At 62.2% G+C, this 19,869-nt stretch overlaps 1 protein-coding gene across 1 annotated transcript in view; it reads right to left on the reverse strand.

Moving 5' to 3' along the window:
* Positions 1-16,265: 16,265 nt before the first annotated feature.
* The window catches only part of HDAC4 (histone deacetylase 4), a 176,717-nt gene continuing 173,113 nt past the window's right edge, over positions 16,266-19,869 (reverse strand). Inside the window, exon 27 of the mRNA XM_040972372.1 lies at positions 16,266-19,756. Coding sequence (XP_040828306.1) covers positions 19,717-19,756 — 40 coding nt within the window. The 3' untranslated portion in view covers positions 16,266-19,716. The remainder of the gene's footprint in view (positions 19,757-19,869) is intronic.

Genomic DNA, 19,869 nt, shown 5'->3' on the forward strand with positions numbered 1-19,869 from the left:
GTACTGCTCCCTCCCAAATAAAGATGTCCACTCAGGCCTGCTCGCTCCGTCTCTTCTCGCCTCCACCCCATGGCCCAGGCCTGGGTCTCACACGCAACCCCAGCTCCGCCTTCAAGGGGGCCAGCAAGCGTGTCATGACCAACCTGACTCTCCTGTGGCTGCCAGTGCTAACAGGGCCACGCCTGGGGGCAGGTGCCGCAGGCCTCCGGGGCGGGAACCACTGTTGTCCCCTGCTCTGCGACTGGAAAATCCAGCAGGTGTCTAGCCCCCAGGGACACCCTGCCTGTGAGGCCCACACTCGCCCGGCATTGTGTGTGGGAATTGGTCCAAGTCCTGGCTGTTCCACTTCCCATGCAGCTCCCTGCTACTGTGCCTGGGAAAGCACAGACTGCTTGGTTGCCGCACCCAGGTGGGAGACCCGGCGGAGCCTGCGAGCTCTCGGCCTCAGCCTGCCCCAGCGCCAGCCGACCATCAGCACATGGAAGATTTCACTTTCTCTCCTTTTTTCTCTTGTCGTTCTACTTTCATATAAAACAAACACATCTTTAAAATAAATAAATACACTATTTTTCAAAACTCTCTCTAATTCCTGGGTGCAGGGTGGGGCTAAGGCGAAGGGCCTGGGAGAAAGCTGCAGGAGGTGTGACCAGACATGAGCTGGGGCCGGCCAGCACCAACCCTCCTGAACTGTGGACTTGCAAGGGCTCGGGACCCAGCACAGTCAGGGCAGGGCAGCCAGGACTCCAGGAGACTGCCAGGCTCCTAGCCCTTCCCTGCAGGGGGAAGGTGGAGAGCCCCTCTCACCTCCCGCCCAGAGCTAAGGGAGAGGCCAGCGGGCTGCGGCCGTCAGTGCAGGGGCAGCAGTGTGCTTCAGCTGTGACACGCAGAGGTGGCCGGCCTGGAGCAGGGCCAGGCTCTCGGAGAGGGCCAGGGCTGCAGGGGACAGGAGGAGGCAGGGGGGAGCAGCCAGGCCCACACAGGAGCCGTGTTGGGGCTAGGACCCATCGCCCAGGTTCTGGGCCATCTGAGAAAACGAAATCCAGAGCATGGGAAAGGGCCAGGGCGGCCTTTGTCATCACAGGGGGAGGCTCAGCCAGGGCCAAGGTCATTGCTGGAGCCAAACAGGCCACCAAGGGGGCCAGGGCTGTGGCCAGCAGGAGGCCGAGTGGGTGGCCGATCTGCAGCCATTGCCTCCGACTCAGCAGGACTTGCCCTTCGGCCCAGAACACAGGACTATGGGGGGGTGGGGAGAGTACACAGAAGTGGGAGCTGCCATGCCCAGCCAGGCTTGAAGGACCCCTCCCAGGGTGGGGGGAGGGTCCCCTAGCCCCCTGCGGGGTCTCGGAGTGCAAGAGGAAAGATGCAAATATGCCCACCTGCTGTAGTTGCAGGAGCCCCTGGGAGGGCCTGACTGTAAGTGCTCACAGTACGGGAGGGGCCCGAACCGCTCATCACCCCCACACCCTCTCATCTCCCCGGCCCTGCTGAGCAGGAAGCAGGGGGCCCATGCATGCAACTGGGGCACCTCAGGGCCGCGTGGAGGCTGGAGGGCGGGTCGGGGGGCTTTCCCAGGAGCCCAGCAGAGGAGAGCAGAGTGCAGCAGAAGCTCCAGGGGCCTCGGGAGCCACCTCGGAGCCCTGGCTCAAAATCCCAGCAGGAGACACAGAGCCGAGAGGGGCAGAGCCATGATGAACTTCAGAACACAAGGCTAGAAGAAGATCCACGGTTTCAGGCGAGTGCGCCACGCCGCCCTGGGGCAGGTGACCACGTGGCTCGGCGGTGGGAGCCGGGACAGGACTCGGCTGTCCATCCCGGGATACTGTGGGGTGAAGCAGCCACAGTCAGGAGCCGAAGTCCTGGGCTCCAGTGCACAGCCCGGTCCTGTCTGGGCAATAGGAATGCCGGCAGACCTGGGTCCCTGGCCCTGGTGGTGGAGGGCCGGCACAGCTGCTTGCCTGAGTCTGACGGTGGTCCAAGGGCTCCGGGGACAGCTGCACGTGATCCCCAAACTGCTTGTCGATCCCAGCTCTCTTGACCTCAGGAGGGGATGGACGTTTGAGGCGTTGGTAGGCGGTGGACAGCTGATGAGAGGTGACAGGTGGACGGCAGGTCAGTGATAGAGGCAGGGAGATGCGGGGTTAGACACGAGGAACTGATTGGTTGATTGGTTGATGAAGCCCTCCCTTGCCCCAGCTTTGGAACACTCAGGGTGTGGTGGCCAGAGCAGTCGGGCAGGGCCGCGTGTGAGAAGTGCCATCCTGCCGGCCCCGCTCCCCGCCTGCCCACCGCCCTCACTCTGACTCTTTTCAATCAATTTGCCATGTCCCACGTGCTCCCCACCAGCTCCTCCTGGAGCCCAACTCTCTCCCACTCGGAGCTGCTTTTCCGCTGCGATTCCCAACCCACCCAACCCCCCAGCTCCACATGAGGGTGCTCACGGAGCCCTGGGACCCCCAGGGGGGCCTGAGGCCTGGCCATGCGAGCACCTGCGTGGCTGCACGCAGAGGCACAGAAAGAGGGAGAGTGCTTCCGTTCCCTGGTTCACTCCTCAGATGGCCAGAGCAGAAGAGAAGCAGCCAAGCTGAAACCAGCACCCCTAGAAGATGCTGGCACGCAGCACCCGTGGGAGATGCTGGCACGGCAGGTGGCGGCTTCACCGGCTGTGCCTCCGTGCAGCCCCCACTTACGGCTCAGTCCTGGATGGTCCCATGTCTCAGGGCCCATGCGACCACGTCCCTCTGAGTCCCCACAGCCCAAGGAAACGTGCAGGAGCAGGGCCCTCCAGGAAGACCGGCTGGACGCACAGAGGGATGAGGAAGCCCCCAGGGGACTTGATCTCTGACTGGGGTGAAAGCCCCCCCACAAGCCCAACACCAGCAGCCACCCCGGCCGCCCTCCCTCCCCACCTCCGTGCCCCCGACAGACCTGGCCAAGGTCTGCGTTGCAGGCTGCTCTCTCCGGGCAGTTGGCCTGGGAACTAGGCGGAGGACGGCTCGGGTGCTGGGTGCTGGGTGCCTGCGTGCCCTTGCAGATCTGGCTGGAGCCGCTGGCCGCAGCATGGCCCGGCCCTGGCTGGTGGGTCATCTGGGAAGTGAACTGGAGAACAGAATCTCTCTCTCTCTCTCTCTCTCTCTGCCCTTCAACTCAATCAATCAACAAACCAATCTCGATTGAAGAAGAGGTGAGGACAAGGACACAGCAGGGGGACCAGGGAGTGAGTCAGCAGGCGCGTGTCTCTCTCAATAACAATAAAGTAAGGCCATAGTTTTACTTTCAAATCTTTTTTTGTCCTGCAAATTATAGACATAGAAATTTGTTTCATTTTTTTTTAAAAAATGAATTACATTCAAAAACCAGAGGCAGAGATGGCCCACAGCCGGGAGCCTGGAGACAGGGAGAGCGGGGCCGGAAAGCTGCTGAGTGTGACCCCGTACCGTGGCAGGTTCTAGTCCTGACAGTTCCACCTCTGACCAGTGCCTGGGAGAGCAGCTGAAGGGTCCTGTGCCTGAATCCCTGCCTGCCCCCTGGGGTGCGGTGGGAGTTTCCGGCCCCTGGCTCCGGCCTGGTGTTCCTGCAGGCAGCAGGGCAGGCTGTTCTGTGAGGACGCCAGCTGCTTGTGCTGGGCCTCCCTCCGCAGCGGCAGTCCAAGCAGACTACGCCTGGAGGTGTTGGCTCTAATTAAAAGGAAGGAATGCCGTTCCCCATTAGCGTAGGTCACCCCATGCCCCGTCAAGGAGACGGCATTGCCATTGGGAGTCCGAGGGTGTGCGGGGCCTTGATGGCATGGCTTCCCTGGCACACGTGGGTCCTGTGTTACCCGTCTCTGAGCCCTCAGCTGACCCTGGCAGAAGCCGTGGCTTCCTTGGCCTGAGATGGGCCTGCGTGAGAGAAGCAGTACGACCCGGGCTCCCGTGCCCTCGCTGACTGCCACACGTACGTTCTTGCGCCAGCTCCGAAGGGGCTCCGTGCTTTGTTACACCCTGGCCTGTCTCTGCCTCTGCCACGGCTCTAGCCACCAACCAGAACCCAGGTTCCCAGGGGCTGCACCCCTTCCAACCCACGCCCACGGCCTCGGGGTCTGGCAGGTGCCCTCAGGAGAGTGGCAGAGGCAGAAAAGGCATGTGCCCATGGAAGCTCTCGTGTGCCCCCTGCCTGGAGGATCCAGGCATTCAAATTTAAAGGAGGCTGTGTGAGGCCTCAGGGGCACCCCGTGTCTCAGGACTCGGCTGCCAGTGGACTGCTCAAGGTGGGCACGGCTGGAACGTGGCTTCAGGAGGCATCTAGGGCAGCGCAGGCTGGGCTGCAGGCACGGCAGGGTGTGTGCCTCCGGCTCTCCACCCAGCTCCTGGCCTGCTCGCTGGTCCTCAGCTGTCCTCCTGCACATCTGTGTAGATGGACCTCCCACTCGCCCCATCCCTCCTGCCCCTTGAGGGCACCTGTCTGAGGTGGCCACAGGTGTGACCCCAGAGCAGCACCTGGAGCCAAGGCTGTGCTTGATATACCTGCGCCATCTGGTGCCGATCACCCGCAACTGCAGCAGCCCAGCGGGGTCGGGGGCAAGACCAGGGAGCAGCCTGGGGCCTCTGCTGCTGCACCCCTGGAGCCAAACGCTAGACACCGGCCCTCAGGGCCGCCAGGCTGGAGGGAGGGTAACTGGTTACTCCCATGCCTGGAGGACCAGCTGGACTTCCAGGTCCAGGCAGCCCAGCCTTCCCGCAGGGGCCACGTCCACCAGGTCTTCTCATTTGGGGTGGTATCTGTGAGCCTCAGCTGCCCCTCCTGGACTGCCCCAGCCCTGGCCACACAGCAGGACCAAGTTAGGCTCCTCTGGGCTCGCAGCACGCATGCATCTACCCACAGCCAGACCTACCAAGGCTAGGCAAGGGGACAGACGCCACCGTGAGCAGACACCCTGGCCCACAGCCTGCAGCCCGGGGCCTCCCGCCCCACAGACCCCCAAGGGACCAGGGCCTCCTGCCCCCACAGACCCCCAAGGGACCAGGGCCTCCTGCCCCCACAGACTCCCGGGACCAGGGCATCCTGCCCCCACAGATCCCCCGGACCAGGGCCTCCTGCTCTTGCCCTTTCTGCCCCGCCTCCCCACGAGGCTTCCTGTGGGGCTGTGCCCGCAGCCAGCCCCACAGGAGCCTGCATGCCCCATCCTGACGCTCCAGGTGCCTCTCTGCCTCCCATCTAGGAGAAGGAAATGAGTAGGTGGTCACCACGGTGACTTCCTGAGATCCCCTGTGGCCATCACCTGGAAGAGCCCCCCTCACCGGGCCCTGCCTCTGGAGACCAAGGCAGGGGGCCGAGACCCAGCCCTGCGCCTGGTGCTGCCACCTGCCACCCTTCACTGCCCAGCCCGGGGCTGGGAGTCCTCACCGCTGGACATACAGACCCCCAGCGTCCTCAGCAGTCCTCTGCACAGGCACTTGTGGGGCTGTGTGCATGCCCAGGTGTCCCAGCCCGACACTGCCAGATGTGCTGGCCAGGTTCTGACCAGCTCTGTCCCTATGCGCCTGGGACACGGCAGGCGAGGCCCTGAGCAGGAGGCGGGGTCCAGCAAAGATGCAAAGATGAGCTTCTGTTGGTGCTAGATGCAGAAATCTGCGTGTCACTTTGGTGAAGTTTCCGGGGCCAGGGAGGCGCCAGGCAGGCTGACATGGAGAAAGCAGGGTTTGGGTGTGACAGCAGGATCGGGGCGGGGCAGCTGCCACAGCAGGACACGAGTGGGCTGCAGGATGGCAACGTGTTGGCTAAGGGAGTTACTTTGTGTAACTTTGTTATGTGCCCTGCAATTTTTAAAAAAAGATTTACTTATTTTTATTGCAAAGTCAGATATACAGAGAGGAGGAGAGACAGAGAGGAAGATCTTCCATCCGATGATTCACTCCCCAAGTGACAGCAATGGCCGATGCTATGCCGATCCGAAGCCAGGAGCCAGGAACTTCTTCCGGGTCTCCCACACGGGTGCAGGGTCCCAGGGCTTTGGGCCGTCCTCGACTGCTTTCCCAGGCCACAGGCAGGGAGCTGGATGGGAAGTGGAGCTGCCGGGATTAGAAGCGGCGCCCACATGGGATCCCGGTGTGTTTAGGGCGAGGACTTTAGCTGGTAGCCCACGGTGCCCAGACTTCCCTGAAATTTTTTTTTAAAAAGACAAATGAGGGCGACAGAGCAGTGTAGTTCCCCCCTTGTGGGGGGGCGGGGGCGGGGAACAGTGTTACTGCCGCTGCACAGCAGAAATGCTCGGCTGGAGGCTCGGTGCTCAGCCGGGAGAGCCGCTGTGCTAACGGGCTGCTGGGCAGTGTGGGCGGGCAGGTCCCACCGCGAGGCGGGCAGGCAGGGACAGGCTGCTGGTTGACCCAAGGGCTGAGCGCTCAGTCCTCCCTGCGGCCAATCCATTCCTTGTAGTGCACGCCTGCCTGGCCTGAGCTGAACTGGGCGTGCGGGTGGTCTAGGCCCCAGTTTAAGCCAGAGCCTCAGCCCTCACAGCGCTGGTGACGCTGCCCCAGGGCAGCCCCCAGATCTGCCTCGCACCGGCTCTGACACCGGGCCCTAGGCTTCTCTCTGTGCTGCCTGTTGCCCCAGCTGCCCGCACAGCAGTGGGGGCTGAGGTGAGCTGTGCCCGAGGCCTCGACCTGCTGATTCTTCCTGCTGGGAGCGGACTGGCACCCCCAGCTGCTGTCCCTGCCCCCTGAGATGTCCTGGGCTTGGCTGGCCCACTCCCTCGCCTCCGGGGCCCTCCCGCTGGCCCAGCCACCCTCCTCTCGGGTCTCCATCAGCGGGTCTCTCACACCCGGGTTTCTGATCAGTTTGGGGCACTGTGCCATTTGCTCTTCTCAAAGACACGAACGATCCACACACAGGTGCCTTGCAAGCGACAGCTTCGTCCTCATGCCCTCCCTCCCAGAGCCGCCTGCCACAGCCCATGCAGCGTTGCTTGTCTGCGTGGGGTTTTTTGTACCCAGGCCCCCGCCCGTCAGGCCCAGTCCTCCGCGGGCCTCCCTCCGGGTGGCAGCAGCCAGCCACTTGCACAGTTAACCGCTCCTTTCCCAGGGACCTGCAGCAGGACCTGGATGGAAGTGGAGCTATTGGGGCTTGAATGCTTGCCCACATGGAATGCCGCTTCCCTGGTGACAGCTGCTTCTTGCTGGCCTCCGTCTGATGAGCTTCCTTCAGCAGCGCCCTAGGGCGTCAGGGTGCTGCTCTCTCCAGGGACGCTGCTCTGTCCAGGGACACTAGCTTCACTAGAGCTCCCCACCGCGTCCCTGGGCCCAGTACGGCAGCTGAGAGGTTCCCAGCCGGGGCATCGCACATGCCTGCGATGGGCCGTGCTGTGTGGGCTGCTCTGGCCCCAGGCCACCCAGGGATGACCGAGGGAAGTGGGCTCAGGGTGGAAGGCGAGCTGGCCCTGGGGGATTCAGGAAGGACAGAGCCATGGCACCCAGAGCAGCATGCCGGAAGGGGCCTTGGAAAGGCACCGGCATCTCCAGCCAGAGGGCCTGGCGGTGGGCGAGGGAGAGAGGCTGTTGGCAATTTCCATCCACCTCGCAACAGCACAGCCCTGAAGCCATGCCTGTCACCATGGTCACCCCGGCAGTACCTGTGGAAGGACGTGACAGGAGCTGGGACAGGGCAGGGGGTCTGTGTGCACAAGTGGATGCCATGATGTCCTGCCCCATCTGGTCGGCCACAACCTGGCGATGCACAGCCAGCAGCCAGCAGCCAGCAGCCAGCAGCCAGGGTGCGACGGGCACGGGGCTGGGGACAGGACCCTGCGGCGTCTCCCTGCTTGCTGTGACTTTGCCAGACTGGGTCCAGGCACGTCTGTCTGTGGCAGAGGAGGCACATCTCATCATATTTCTGTACAACCCCTGTCTCCCCATGCTTGCCTACCTGCCCACCCGCTGGCCCATGCACAGCCGTGTCCCGGTGGCACGTGCCGCCTGCTCTGCCACACGTGGCCCCATGCTGTCCCTCACCCCTCCCCACTCTTTCTCTCTAAGGATTTGGCCCTCGCTTAGACAGTTCCTTTTCACAAACATGTCAGAACTCTGGCTGTAGCCCCACAGCCTCCCCCATCGCCGGCATTCCAGCCCTCGCATCCCGAACATCTGGCTTCCACAGGGTTTTCCAGAGCTGGCGCAGGCTTGGGGGATGCTGGCCTCATCCTGGACACCAGCAGGAGAGCCAGGGTCAGGGGAGGCTCCCTGCACACCCTGGGCCACCTCCTGCCGTCCCTGCAGGCACCTTGGTCAGCCCTGCTGGCCTCTCCGGTGCCAAGGGCATGGCCTCCAGAAGCCGGCCAGGATGCACAGGCCAGTGTGGGCCCAGGGGCCAGCTGTTTCTGGGCTCACCAGGCCAGCCCTGGGCAGGAGGCCCCGAAGCTAGCCCGTAGAGCCAGGGTGCAGCAGGGGGGTGCCCAAAGCAGGCCCTAGTGGAGGCTGGTCTGTGGTCACGTGATCTCTCTGGGTAGGCTGGCCTGGGGACACAGCCTGGGCTGATCTTCTGGGGTGCCTGTTGGATGAGCACCCCAGGCCCATGCCCCTCGCCCCACTCCCCAGCGTCACCCGGGGGAGTGTTTTCCTGCTCACTGCAATGCTGCTCCCTCGTCCCAGTAAGCTGAGCCAGGATCTGTCACACAAACGCGGAGGGAGGGAGCACCTCGCTTAGCTGGATGAACACAGGCGCACTGCAGCCTCAGCCAGCCTGTGTCGGGGGGCCAGCACTGCTCCCAGTGGAAGGGGGATGAGTGTCGCTCGGCTAAGGGCACAGGACTCCTGAGGGTGTGCTCGTGTGTACACACACCTTCACACGCGTGTGCACTCTGCTCTGCATGTAACATGCCTCCTACTTTGTTGTATGTGCACGTTGTGTGTAGGCTGTCGGTGTGTGCCCGTGCCAGAGAGACGTCCTGGCCCTCTTGAAGGACCCTGTGGCAGGCTCTAAGCCCACAGTCTCCTCCCCGCAGGCTCCAGCTTTCCCAGGGGGACCCAGACGCAGACCCACAGGGAAGCACCCTGAGCTTGCTCAGCAGGCATCCTGTCTTCTCCTGAAGGCACCCCACCCACAGAGGAGGGATACAAAGACCCCTGCACCCCTGGACCATCCGTGCCTCTCCTGGCCTGCGATGGCCAATGGCAGATGGAATGCAGGGCAGTGGAAGGCTAGGTGTCGGGAACAGACTGGGGGTCCCGGGGGTGTGGGAGGGAACCAGCACAAAACTGTCCTCTGCGTCAGAAACATGGGGAGCCCTGCCCTGCAGATGGTGGGGTGCAGAGCAGTGCTCTGGGGTGCCCCACACGGCCAGCGCTGGGCCTTGAGCAAGCCCGGGGAGCAGCGCATGTGAGGCTGTGTGTGTGTACAGGACCTCGTGTGCATGCATGCGTGCACACACATACCCACCCACACGTGTGCAAGCACACACACGCGTGCACACGCACACACATGTGCGTGCACACGTGCATGCACACACACACGCGCACATGCACGCACACACACACGCCTCCTGGCACGTTCTAACAGATTCTCTGCTGCCTTCCCACCCCCAAGGCCTCCCAGTGAAGCAGTCCAGACTCTTGTCTCCCCCGGCCTTCACTTCCTTGCCAGCAAAGTTCAAGGTTGGGCCAGATCTCCCCCGTCCCACCATGAGCCACGGTTCCCAGCCCCAACCAAGTTCAGGGTGTCCCGGTCCAGGGAAGACCTCCTGGTAGCTGAGGCTGAGCAGGGAGCAAGCCCAGCAAGGACGCCCTGGGGCCACATCCCCTGCTCAGCGTGAGGCCATTGTCTTGTCCCCTGTGACTGCCCTGAGCACTGGCCTGGCTCTATCGGGACAGACATGTGGGCCTAGCCCGTCCACCTCCCCAGCAGCCATCCTGGGCTCCGCCTTTCTTGCCCCTGCTCACGGCCCATCATGAGAGGCCGCCGGGCAGCATGTGGGGAGGGTGCCAACCCAGGTCCTCCCGGGTGTCTGTGGCCAAGCCCATCCCCTGGGGGCCGTGCCCTGGGAGCAGAGCGGTCTGGACGTGGGTTTGCTTACACAGCTGGGTGGCCTGGCCGGCGCCATGAATGTCAGCTGCTGTTCTTACTTAGAAACCTGCACGCACATGCAGGAGTGACCCAACAACGCCTCAAATGGCAGCATTGCCCCACACAGCAGGAAGCTGCAGGTGTGGGCCGGCCCCTCAGGCACCTCACCAGTCGCTCCACGGAGCCCCTGGGCCCTATGCACTCGGCCCCTTTGGGGGTGTCCACCTGCTTCTGCTTGGGGCCACCTCCCTGGCGTGGCTCCATGCAGCCTCACCCACCCGCTCTGCCTCAGAGCAGAGAGCTGGGCTGGGGAGACTGGCTCTCTGCTTGCTTCTCCTCCTCCTCCTTCTTTTTAAGATGATTTATTCTTATTTGAAAGGCAGATTTTACAGAGAGGAGAGATTCTCTATCTGCTGGCTCACTCCCTAGATGGCCACTTTGGCCAGGACTGGGCCAGGCCAAAACCCGGAGCCAGGAGCTTCCTCTGGGTGTCCCACGTGCGTGCAGAGTCCCCAGGCTCTGAACCATTCTCTACTGCTTTCCCAGGCCATACGCAGGAAGCTGGATGGGAAGCAGAGCGGCTGGGATATGAACTGGCATCCACATATGGGATGCTGCTAACACAGGCAGATGATCAACGTGCTGCACCACCGTGCCAGCCCTGCTCTCATCTGACCTCCTAGAGCTTGGGTAATTGCCTCTCCTCTCCCCGCTACTGTCTCTGCCCGCACCCCACCCCAGGCTCCAGACGCCGTGCTTGCCCTGCTGAGGCACAGCTCCAGCTCTGTCCTCCCCAGGGGCCGGGCAGCACTGGTCAAAAACAGGAGTGGAGCCAACTGGACAAGGGACTGATTGATGTGGGCTACATGGCAGGTGCATGGGGTGTGTGGGGGGAGCTGGAGGCACCTGACGACCACACAGCCTGGACTGTGGCTCTGAGTGGGTGGGGCCCTAGGGCTGGGGTTCCGAGGAGTGGAGCCCCAGCCAGGTCCAGTGAGGCACTGGGCTCCCGGGAGCTGCCTGCTCTGGAGCCCTGGCTCCGTCTCGCAGGGGGTGGAAGGCGGAGGAGGGCAGGGTGGCTGCTTTTCTCCCCAGGCCTACGCTGTCGCTTTTACGAGGCTGCACGGCTTCCCAGAACTGCTGACGAATTTGCGAAGACGTGCTGAAAGCAACTGGGCTGTGACAGCGGCGACGTGGGCGCCGGAGCCCAGCTGCCCCACCCCCCAGCCCAGTGATTCATCAGGGCTGCAGCCGGCCACCCAGGAGTTGGGCCGTGTGACAGGAGGTGTCAGAGGTCGCTGGAGTGACTGCGGGAAGGGCTGGGGGTGGGGGGCTCGCCTGGACTGGAGGCTGCACGGCTGATGTCCATGTGTCCTCTGGCTCTCGTGTGTTTTAGGGAGAAGCTGTCCCACACTTACCTGTGAGCATTGGGGACAGAAAAGGACAGGGGACTTGACGACTTGATGGGAAGAGCACCTGGTGCCCTGGCCACGTGGCCCCGGGCCAGCCTCTCTGCCGAGCAGTAGCTACCCTGTCCACCTAACAGATGCCACTGCTAGACCCTCTGTGTCCCAGAGTCCCAGCAGGAGCCCTGTGTGTGAGTGCCAGTGTTGGGACAGGGTGGCTGTCCCCATGAGGTCCCACAGGGGGAGGAGACAATGGGCTGCAGCTGCGGTCAGGGAATCTATGGCAGGTGAGGCACCGTGTAGATCTGGTCAGGCACTCGCCCAGAGCCTGGTGGCCCAGTGCAGAGTTACTGCAGCCCCTGTGGTGCGGGCCACTCCGGGATGAGCCCAGTCCCAGCCCTGCTTTTGCAAATGGGCACTGGGGCATTCGTGGGAGATGCTGGCATGTTGATAGGGCATTGGCCCTGGGGCTGTGCTGGGCAAGCTCTGCCCGGGGAGCTGTCCGCCAGGAGCCCTCGGGGCTGCCCCGCAGGAAGCGAATCCAGCATCGTCTACCTGGCTTGTCGGTCAGCGGCTGGAGGCAGAGCTGCGGTCCCCGGCAAGGGTGGCTTGCATGTCCATCTCCTGCTCTGTGAGGGCAGGGCCTCCCAGTGTGGGGCTCAGTCCAAGCACCAGCGGTCCTCAGCATGTGTGGGCCACTTGTGATGGAGGCCGGCTGGGCACCAAGGGCAGCAGTGGCGTGCGATGCCCCACTCTTCTCCATTCCCGCAGTTCCCATGTGGTGGCCACGGCTCACAGCTCTGAGGGATTGTGCCTTCTGTCCCCGACAGGGCCAAGTCTGGCAGCCGGCTCCTCCCTCTGTGCCTGGAGCTGCTGCTCCTACAGCCCCCCACCCCACCAGCTGGTTGCTGACCCCAAGTTCCAGGGTGGGCCTGGGCAGCAGAGAACACGGCTCAGCCTTCTCTGAGGAGCTGTTTGGAGTCCACCTACCAGAGCATGCTCAGTATTTCCAGGACGGTGGCCCCATGGCCCACATGGCTGTGTCACATTGAGCATGCCTGGGGATTCCACAGTGTGTCCTGCGTTTAAGAGCCCTTCACCCAGTCTCCGCACAGCGGAGAGACCTGGCCTGGAAAGAGCCCACCACCTGCTTCACCGCTCGCCAGCCTGGGCTCGGGCGTCCCTCCTGTGACCTCCAAGTCAAGGTCAGAATTTGGGCCCGGGATTGTGGCTGAACCTTCAGCAAGTTGGCTTGTCAGTGTGTGGTTGGGAGATGGGTCTTCTCTTACCCCAAACCAAAGCATTGCAAATGCTGGCAAGCTCCACGGGGCTCGGGAGCCATGTGTAGGCAATGCAAGGACATGCGTGTGACACCAGCCAGTGGCTTGCAAGCCCACACGGGCATTCTCCTGCACAGGAAGCCCCTGCGGCCACACCTGCTGCGCCCCACAGGCCTGTCCCAGACCCCATGCCCCTGTGGGGGAGCCGTGCTCAAGGCTGCCCTGGCAGAATCCCAGGAGATTTCACAGAAATGGACATAGCTGGCTTGCTGATTAAGCAGTGGCTTTCCCACTGGAGGCTGTGAGGAGGCTCCTCGTGTCCCAAAGACCCGGATGCAGCCTCCCCATCCCCGAATCCTTGCTGGGCATGGCGTGGCTGGTGTTCACTGAGGGCAGAACCCAAGCTGGAGGCACAGCACTCACTCTCAAGCGCCCCTGTCCCCGGCAGGGCAGTGGCCGGCACGGAAGGGACCACGTCCAGGTCAGAGCTCCTTCCCGTGCCCTGCCCTGTTGGCCCTGCCCCCGCAGTGGGCAAAGGACGGGCTGCAGGTTCCAGCCTCAGGGTCGGCTGGTCCACCTCAAGGTGCCGTTGGGACCCTGTGCTTCTGCCGACTAGGGCCCATGAGTCACTCACAGGCGCTGCCAGGGCACCAGTGGGCCCCTGAGAACAGGGGCTGTGTTCCCAGCCAGATGCCGCCCACCACACAGCCTCCATTCCACGGCCAGCTGGTCCCCACCAACCCCCAGGGGTGAGCCTGTGGATACAGGAGACACCCGCCCGTATGAAGGCCGGGGTCGGCACTCGAGGGCAGGGAGTGGACAGTTCCCCCCCAACACACACTAAGGATGGGGCCACCTCAAGGCCTGGACCCACCCCAGGGCCTCACGTCTCATGCCCTCTTACCGCCCAGCTATACCATCCTGTGCTTACTTGGCACCAAGGATGTTAGGTCATCCTCCCCACCCTGCCCCAGCCTCCGGCTGTCCTGGGCTCCTACAATCAGATCAGATGTTTCCCTGGCCAGGAGAGGCCAGGCCATGCCCCGCACGCACGGGGCCAGAGCCTCTGCTCTGGTTTGTCGTGGATGCCTTGCAGGGACCTCCTCTTTCCAGCTCCCGGTGCCCTGTGGAGGATCCCAGAGCTGTGCCCAGAGCCTGCCTCTGCCCACCGCCAGGAGGAAAGCCAGGTCTGCTGCCTGGGGGTGGGTCGGGGGCTCCCACAGAACAAAACCTACCTAGGGAGGGAGCCAACGCCTTCAGATTTGTATTTCCTCGGGGCTGAGGGGAAGGCTGCAGGTCTCTGACATGTTCGGCCACAGCACTCACCCCTGGTCCTTCTCCATGGTCAGGGCTGGAGAAAGGAGAGGCAAAGATGGAGAAAAATGTTGGGGGGAGATTGAGGTAGGGAGAGGCTGCAGTGGTGCTGTGGGATGAGGCTGCTACTCCTGCCAGGACCAGCAGGAGGCAGTGCACGCACAGGGTGACCAGCCCCAGGCCTGAGGCCAGAACCACAGCCTTCTTCCTGGTTAGGGCTTTCAAATGCTAGGGCCAGCAGGTACACACACCTGTATCCTGCAGACAACACCTGTATCCTGCAGACACACACCTGAGGTCCTATAGATACACACCTGTATCCTGCAGACACACACCTGGATCCTGCAGACACACACCTGGATCCTGCAGACACACACCTGGGATAATATAGACACACACCTGGGATCCTGCACACACCCCTGGATCCTGCAGAGGAGTCACTGGTAATGGCTCCACAATTGGGTCCCTCTCTCCCTTGGGGAGGTTGAAATGAAGTCTCGCCTTTGGATGCCGGCCAACCCCGCTTGGTGCCGTGGCCGTTGCGGAGCAGCTCCTGTGACGGGCTCGCTTCCTGTCTCTTCCATGCAGACAGATAATCACCCCTACGATGTCACCCAGGTCTGACAAGCGTCCTAGCCCTGAGACCTGCAGAGCCCAGTTCATGAGGGCTTTGGAGGTCACTGTGGGAACCCCAGCTGCTCTCCAGGAATGGGCCCGGTGTGCGCAGCCTGCACAAGTCAGTGTGATGGGCTCTGCCACGTGGCCTCTAGCAGGTGGACTCTCACCTGCCTCGCTGCTGGGCCACGGTGTCCTGGGCACCTGTTCTTGCTTGGCATCCAGCCTGGCTCAGGGTTTGAGAATTTCTCATTGGCTGTCACAGCAGGCATTCTTAGACGAGGGCAGACCCAGGCAGGGCATGGGCACTGCCTTCCCCAACCCTGAGCTGTGGCTTTCTCCTGGAGGCTGGCAGCAGGACCCTGCCTGTTGTGCCTATGGTACAGCCTGCAGGTGGCCAAGGAGGCGCCAGGGGCAGACACACAGTGAGGCCCAGGCCACACACTGCTCCTTGTAGGCCCCTGCCAGCACCTGCCGGGCCCTGCCTGGCCTTAGCGTGGTGCCAGGAGCAGCATAGAGGATCTCAGCATCGTGTTGAGGTGCAGGGGTTGCTGGTCTCTCCCTGGGCACCTTCCCATACAGTGCAGAGGGGCCAGGGCCCTGGAGCCCCCGACAGTCTCCTGGGGATCCTGGCTGAGAGCCCCCGTGGAGGCTGAGGCCAGGTGACGGCCACTGAGCCTCGCAGTGTGACGGGGACTGCGCAGCTGGAGGCCTTCTGTTGGAGCCGAGCAGAAAGCGCTGAGGCCGCTGTCCAGGCTCGCCGGGCCCCCTGGCTGTGCCCGCACCCAGGACCTCTGCGTGTGCCACCTAGATGTGGCTGCCGTGCCCCCAGCTGTACTGGGACCACAGGGATGTGCCCAGGAACTCTGTGTGGCTGCCTGTCCTCAGGCAGGGCCGGGGGCAGTACCTGCTCCCAGGAAGCTTCCAGCACTGGCAGCTAGGGTGACCCGAGGGCAGTGGCTGAGGGCTCGGGGTCAGACCTTCAGGCTCCTTCCTGAGTCACTGGCTGCTGTCCAGGAGGCTCACCAAGGGCAAGGCCAGCGTCCCTGGCTCACCTGTGGGCAGCCTGACCCGGGCCTCCAGGGGGCCAGAGCCCAGCTGCATCTCAGCCCTGTTCAAGAGCCACCAAGCCTGGGATCTTGGGGAAGGGGGCAGACCTCATCACACAGCTTAGCAGGGCACTCAGGTCAGGCACTGAGGGCACCTGTGGAGTGTCCCAGGGTAGACATTGCTTAGAGCGGAGCTGGCCAGGGCAGGGGGAGGCTGGGCTGGGAGGTGGTGCAGTAGGACTTGGGTCACACAGGATGTGGCAGCACAGGAAGGGTGGGGCCTGGCAGTGCGGGAGGGGTCACAGGACTGGTGGCCCTGGCTGGTGTTGGGACACTGAAATCTGAGTCTCGTGCCTGGCTGGCCATGAGGGTGACAGAACCTTGGCCTTGGCACCTCTCTGCTGTGTCACCTCCCTGTGGTGTCCAGCACAGCTCACCACGGCTTCTGTTTTGGGAGAGGACCCAGCGCTGGGATTTTGACATCTGGGTGTTTAACCCCAAGGCTGGGGTGCCGTGAGTCCCCAGGGTCAGGGAGGGTCAGGCGCACTAAGACAGCACTCAAGACCAAGGTCGGGAGGGTCATGAACAAGTCTTTATTCAACCTTGAGAGCAACAAGCTGTGTGATGGGTACACAACAGTGTGTGTGGCCAGGCGGCCACAGTGACCCTCACGGCACAGCAGTCGGAGAATCCAACCGGCCCCGTGGCTGCATGGGCAGGCCTGGTGCCGCCGAGGGTCACACAGTCCAGGGAAGACGAATCGGGACACTCGGGGGTCGCTGGCTGTGCCGGCGAGCATCATGGTAACGCCTCCTCCTCCCAGGCCTGTGGCAAGCTCTCGGGTGCAAGAAGTCCAACTCACTCCTGTGTCTACATACATCATGTATGTGCCATGTTTGCATGCCCTCCTCAACTGCAAAAGGCCGGCCCCACTGGGGAGCACGCACGCCAAGAAAAAATGAAAACAAAACCCAACGGCTGCAAGACGCGCTGGCCTTCTTCCCCTTTGTGGGAGGCAAGGCGTCCTCCCGTGGCCGGGGCAACGGCAGCGGCCTGGGCCAGGCAAGCACCCCAACCAGAGGGAGGTCACAGCCGCCAGGTCACGGCTGGAGAGGGAGACAATTGAAGGAAACGACACGGAACTGCCCCCTGACAGCAGGGCGGTTCCGGAGCGGGGGCTCTGCGCCGGGTCCGAAATGCTGGCCCCACGCGGACACAGTGCCCCCGAGACTGGTTGGTCACAAGTGCTAGGGAACTTGTCTCTGAAAAACGACGAAGCTCTGAGAAGTCCTCTTAGTTTTTCTTACAATAAAAAGTTCAGTTTCTGAAGAATAAGTTGAAGAAGATGCAACCCCCCCCCGCCCACCTGCTCTTCTCCATCTGGGTCCTACTGGACATCGGCGAAAGGCCTGAGAGGGCGAAGGTATTGTCCTGTCGGCCCCGAGCTGCCTGGGCCTGCGTGCAATCTATGTGGGACAGACATGCGGGCACTCATCATGCGGGCTCCGGGACACTTGGACCTGTACCTCCAAGCTGCACGCGGCCCGGCCCGGACATGCACGGCCCCACCTGCCGAACGGGGAGCGGAATGAGTCCGCGGCTGCTGCCCGCGAGGGAGGAATGCTCGGACGGAAAGGGAGACGGTGCCCTCCTCAGCAGCACAGAACCGGAAAACAAGGAAAGCAAAAACAAAATGCTTCGACACAGTGGCCCTCTCGACCCGGAGCCGCTGGGGCAGGGTGGCCACCAGCTGGGAGCCATGTGGGCCACCTCGGGGTCCCCTCAGAGGGGCTTAAAGTGCTTATACACCCATGGCCCAGCGGGTGCCCCCCAAGGCCTTGCAAAGGAAGAAAAAGGCGGGCAGGGTGCGAGGGCCTAAGAGGGAGTGGGCAGCATGCCCATCTTACCAGGGCCCCACCCGTAGACGCCATCTGCCCCGGGCCCAGCGCACGGAGGTGCTGGGGATCACTTCAAAGGAAAGAAAGGCTCCATGGTAATGCCCATTGCCACCTGGATGCCAGGTAGCGGCCCCTGTGGAGCCAGGCCCCCGGGGGTGCCCAGTTCTCTCATCATTCATAAAAGAAAAAAACAAAAACAAACAACAAACCAGGTGGTGAGGCACCCCTCCCTGCCAGCTGTGGTGGGCGGCAGGGGCTGGCACGGCCACCTCCCAGGACTCCCAAGCAGGGAGGAGACAGCTGGCACAAGCTGCAGCCCAGGGCTTGGCATGGGCCCTGCAGGCCAGTGGCAGCGAGAACCCAGGGCGGGCCCAGGTGGCGTCCACACCAGCAAGGTACCAAACAGCAGCCTGGGCTGGGTTCCTCCTGCCAGGATGAACTTGAGACACTTTGGAATGAAATCAGTGGCTTCAAGTGACTGGTACAAAGAGACCATTGGCTGGCATCGCCACAAAAAGGAACAAAGGTGCAGGGATGGCCGTCTGAGCCCAAACCCGCTGCTTCCTGCCACGTGTGAAGGGGCTTTGGATAAGTGGAGTCCGGGGTCGTCAGGGGACCCCGAGCCCCGGGGGCAGGAGGGACGCAGGCCACTTGGAGGGAAGGCCGAAAAGCCTGGTGTCCTGCAGGGGTTGGCCCCCCAGGATCCTGGGCCACGCCCTACTCCTCACGCACACGGTGGTACCTGCTGCCTCCAAACCCACAAAAACAGACAAGAAAAACAACCTTGGAAAGTCGAAAAAAGGTGTGAGGAAGAAGAGCATGGAAAGAAAAAAAAAACATTACCATTCAGAAAACTGCTCAACGGTGAGAAAAAATGTAAAACCCACAAAACAAGGCTTTTTCAGGATCTTTTTTTTTTGTGAAAAATTCATACAAAAATCAACAGCAAATTTATATTCTTTGCTATAAAAACTCATTAGGTACATATGTGCACGGAGGCTAGGGGAGGGGTAGGCTCTCGCTAGGACACCACCGGCCCAAGGGGCCTTGGCGTGGGCGCCCTGCCCAGCGGCCAGTGTGCTGGTGGCCGGCCCCCTCGCTGAGCACCGTGGGCTGTCCACGCGCCCTGCGCTCGCCAGGGCCCTGCGGCCTGCGTTTATCTGATACATATATATATATATATGTACGTATATATATATATACCTTTTCTATAAATGCATTATAAATATTTTATCAAGATTTCATAAGAATCAAGTTTCTTGGCTTGGAATACATTGGAATATATATTATACATATATATATATATTTATTTATATCTAAAATGTAAGCAATACTTCATGCTACTTCCGACCGTAACACTGCGAGTGTGCCCTGCGTTCGACATGCTCACCCCAGGCTGCGCGGGAAGAGCACTTTGGATTCATGGAGAACTCGGTAGAGCAGTGCGCCCCACGCTCGCCGCCCGGCCAGCACCGCCGGGCGTGCCGGCCACAGGAAAGTGTCGCACCCATTCCTGCTGTGGAGTTTTTCTTTAAGGCATTGTTCCTCAGACTTCAGAAAACCCAGCCACAAAAATCCACCAGGGCAATGAAAAAAGGCACAATCTCGCATCTTCCCACGGGCTCTCCCTCGGGCCGCGTCCACTGTCTGCGTCCGAGGCGCCCAGCGCCACTGCAGGTTCCCCGGCTGCAGGCAGGCCTGAGCCCCAGAAAACGTCCTCTTAAAAAACACATGAGCTACAAGATGAGTCGAGTGGTTTACACGGAGACTGTGGAACTGTGGGTCATGACCAGACGTTCAGCACCAGTTTGGGTCAAGTCTGTTTCGCAGTGAGAGCTTCATCCTGCTAAGCTTGGATGGAGCGCAGCCACTCTGCGGCCGTGGCGCAGGCCTCTGGCGGCTTCCCCGGCAGGGCCGCCTGTGTGCTTGGCTTTGCATGTCCATGTCTGCTCGCTGCCGTGTCTGTCCCGTGCTCCGCGGGATGCTGCCATGCCCACGTGCGGGCGGCAGAAAGGCCCCGGCTGTGGCCCCAGCCCCCAAGGGCCGCGGTAGCCGCAATGAGTGGGACAGTTTCTCGGCTGAGCTTCAAGACGAAGACAAACAAGGAAACAGCAGCTTCAAGAGGCTACAGGGGCGGCTCCTCTTCCATGGGCTCCTCCTCGGCCCTGTGGGGATGCAGACAAGCGGGCAGTGCCCAATCATGGGGGGCTCCCACGCACACCACAGCTCCGTACTCACTGGGCCCACCACATTGGGAAGAGTGCTACCGACCCCAGCC

Source organism: Ochotona curzoniae, unplaced genomic scaffold (genome assembly GCF_017591425.1).
Source record: "Ochotona curzoniae isolate NIBS_2020 unplaced genomic scaffold, NIBS_Ocur_1.0 contig_2294, whole genome shotgun sequence".
NCBI classification, from domain to species: domain Eukaryota; kingdom Metazoa; phylum Chordata; class Mammalia; order Lagomorpha; family Ochotonidae; genus Ochotona; species Ochotona curzoniae.